The 2,905-nt window shown below is 72.9% G+C and overlaps 1 protein-coding gene across 1 annotated transcript; it reads right to left on the bottom strand.

The window, feature by feature from the left end:
* Positions 1-80: 80 nt before the first annotated feature.
* On the bottom strand, positions 81-2,484 carry SLC27A3 (solute carrier family 27 member 3). The gene is made up of 9 exons (XM_026047248.1): positions 2,265-2,484; positions 2,021-2,179; positions 1,820-1,944; positions 1,546-1,740; positions 1,382-1,472; positions 1,110-1,308; positions 936-1,033; positions 720-850; positions 81-257 (listed from the first exon to the last, which is right to left on the bottom strand). Exons 1-9 carry the CDS (start codon positions 2,482-2,484, stop codon positions 81-83), a joined length of 1,395 nt encoding a protein of 464 aa, XP_025903033.1.
* Between the last annotated feature and the right edge of the window lie 421 nt (positions 2,485-2,905).

The following is a 2,905-nucleotide window of genomic DNA, read 5'->3' as shown; positions in this document are numbered from 1 at the left end:
GGGACGGGATGGGGCGGAATGGATGGGCCGGGATGGATGGGATGGGATGGGATGGGCCGGGAGGGATGGGCCGGGCAGCCCTAGAGGCGCAGGTGGCCGGCCGCGATGTCGGCCCAGCGCCGCGTGTCCAGCGCCACGTAGGCGCCCGCCGCCGCGTCCAGCACCAGCAGCGGCTCGGCCACGCGCGCCGGGTCGCAGCCCTCGCGCGCCAGCCGCCCCTTCTGCTGCTTGAAGGTCTCCGTCATGTCCAGGYGCTCCTGCGGGCGCCGAGGGGCAGGGGAGCACCCGGAGCCCGGGGGGCACCCTGGGCACCCCCAGCAGCCCGGGCAGCTGGACGTGAGCCCGGCACAACAAGCACCCGGGTACCCTGCTGGGCATCCTGACCTTCCCGGGAACCTTTCCAGCATCCTGGACATCAGCCCGGAATGCCAAGCACCTGGGTACCCTCCTTGGGCATCCCAGGTACCATCCTGACCCTCCTGGGCACCTTTCCAGCATCCTGGACATCATCCCGGAATGCCAAGCACCCGGGTACCCTCCTGGGTACCATTCCAGGCATTCTACAAAGTGTCCCAGGCACCCTTCATTCCCTCCGGGGAATCTGGASACCGTCCCAGGCACCCTGGCGATCGCAGGTGCCATCCTGGGCACCATCCCAGGCACATTGGGCACAGGTAGGCTGGCACCCCGAGCACCCCGGGCTGCATCCCGGCCGTTACCTGCAGCCGGAGGAAGCGGGGCCACGCGTAGGGCGGCAGCAGCTCCTGCAGGTGCCGGTAGAGCCGGGCGCCGTCCAGGCGGCAGCCGGGCCGCAGCACCAGGGCGGCCATCCCGGCGCGGCCCTCGTGGCCTGCGGGGGCCGGGGCAGAGCCGCCGCGTCGGGACGGGGCCGGGGCAGCCGCCGGGGCACCGGGACGGGCGGCGGGCGCCGGTACCTGGGACGGTGACGCCGTAAACGGTGGCTTCTTGCAGCGCCTCGTGGGCCAGCAGGGCCTCGGCCACCTCGGTGGTGGCCACGTTCTCACCCTTCCACCTAGACGGGGGGACACGGGCGCTGCGTGGGGCTGGGGGGGCCGGGGGCCGCCCTAGACCGGGGTGGGGGGCGGCACCTGTAGGTGTCCCCGGTGCGGTCGCAGAAGCGGACGAACTGCGCGGCGTCCTGCTCCAGCAGGTCCCCGGTGCTGAAGTAGACGTCGCCGGCGGCAAACACGTCCCGGAGCAGCTTCTGCTCCGAGAGCTGCGGGCTGCCCGCGTAGCCCAGGAAGGGAGCGCGCGGCGTCACGGGCGCCACGAGCAGCCCCGGCTCCCCTGCGGGCACGGCGGCGGCGCTGACGGGGGCGCGGGGGGCACCGAGCGCCCCCCCCAGCCCCGGGCTGCTCACCGGGCCCCACGCGGATGCAGCGCCCGGCCGCGTCGCGCACCGGGGCGCCCCGGGCCACGTCGTAGCGCACGAGCTCGAAGGGCGAGAAGAGCTGGGGAGGGGGCGGCRTCAGGGAGGGCGTCGGGTCTGGGGGTCCGGCCGGGCCGCCCGCCCCGCGCCGGCACCTTGTAGATGAAGCTGCTGCGGCCCACGGCGCCCACGGTGCCCGTGTAGTTGAAGAGGGTGACGTTGCCCTCGGTGAGGCCGTAGGTCTCCACGACGCGCACGGGGCCAAAGCGCTGCACGAAGGCCCTCCAGACGTCCGGGCGCAGCCCGCTGCCCACCGCCAGCCGCAGCCCGTGCGCCCGCTCCCCGGGGTGCTGCCGGGACCCGTTTTGGGGGGGGGGTCAGCAGCGCAGCCCCCCTTGCCGGGCCCGCGCCGGCGCCCCGGCCGCTCACCGGCGGCTGGTTGACCAGGTAGCGGCAGAGCTCCCCGATGTACTGGAAGACGGTGACGCCCTCGGCGCGGCAGTCGTCCCAGAACTGGCTGGCTGAGAACTTGCCCTTCAGCACACAGGTGGCGCCTGCAGCGGGGAGGCGGCGCGGGCAGCTCGGGGCGCCCCRTCCCGCTCCGGCCCGCGCCCCGGCCGCGGCGCTCACCGATGCCCAGGCAGCCCACGACGCCCAGCAGCGAGCCGGCCAGGTGGTAGAGCGGCAGCGCCAGGTAGACCACGTCGCCGCTGCGCCCGCCCACCAGCTCGTAGAAGCTCAGGCACATGATGGACTTGAGGTGGCTGACGCGGGCGGCTTTGGGCAGCCCTTGGCGGCGGCAGGAGGCACCGTCAGCTCCCGGCTCCCGCCTCGCCGGCGCCGCGCGGTGCCCGCTCGCCCCGGCGGCACCCACCGGTGGTGCCCGAGGTGAAGATGTAGAGGCAGGTGTCCTGCATGTCCTCGGGCACCCAGGCGTCCTCGGGCGCCAGCTCGTCCGAGGCCTCGTCCAGCAGCGGCTGGAGGGCGACGGCGCCCGCCGGGTAGGGGCCGTYGCCCAGCACCCACACGGTGACGTCGTCCTCCTGCAGCTCGGCCAGGATGGGCTCCACCGACCCAAACAGCTCTGGGGGCATCGGCTGCCATGGGGCAGGTCCCGGCGCCTCCCCGGCTCCAAGGCGGCCTCAGCCTCCACCGCAGCCCTCCACCCCCAGGATCCTGGAGAGGGAAGGGGTCCCACCACCCCCAGCAACTTTGGGTGCCCTCTGGGGTCTTTGCAACCCCCAGACCGTTCTGCAACTCCCCAATGCCCCCAGACCCTTCTGCAACCCTCCCCTCCAAGATCTTTCAAAGCCTCCCAATGCTCCCTGACCTACTGCAACCCCCTGGCACCCCCAGACCCTTTGCAACCCCCTAGTGCCCCCCAGACTCTTTGCCTGGGAGCCTTCTGGTTTCCCCAGACCCTCTGCAATCCTCTTGCTGCCCTCAGACTCTTTACAATGTCCTGGTGTTTCCCAGCCCCTCGGCAGTGCCCTGGTGCCCCCCGTCACTCTGCAA

This window comes from Nothoprocta perdicaria, unplaced genomic scaffold (assembly GCF_003342845.1).
Source record: "Nothoprocta perdicaria isolate Ctin4 unplaced genomic scaffold, notPer1 scaffold_485, whole genome shotgun sequence".
In the NCBI taxonomy this organism is placed as follows: domain Eukaryota; kingdom Metazoa; phylum Chordata; class Aves; order Tinamiformes; family Tinamidae; genus Nothoprocta; species Nothoprocta perdicaria.
The sequence above is the reverse complement of the archived record's forward strand: the minus strand, read 5'-3'. Positions and strand labels throughout refer to the sequence as shown.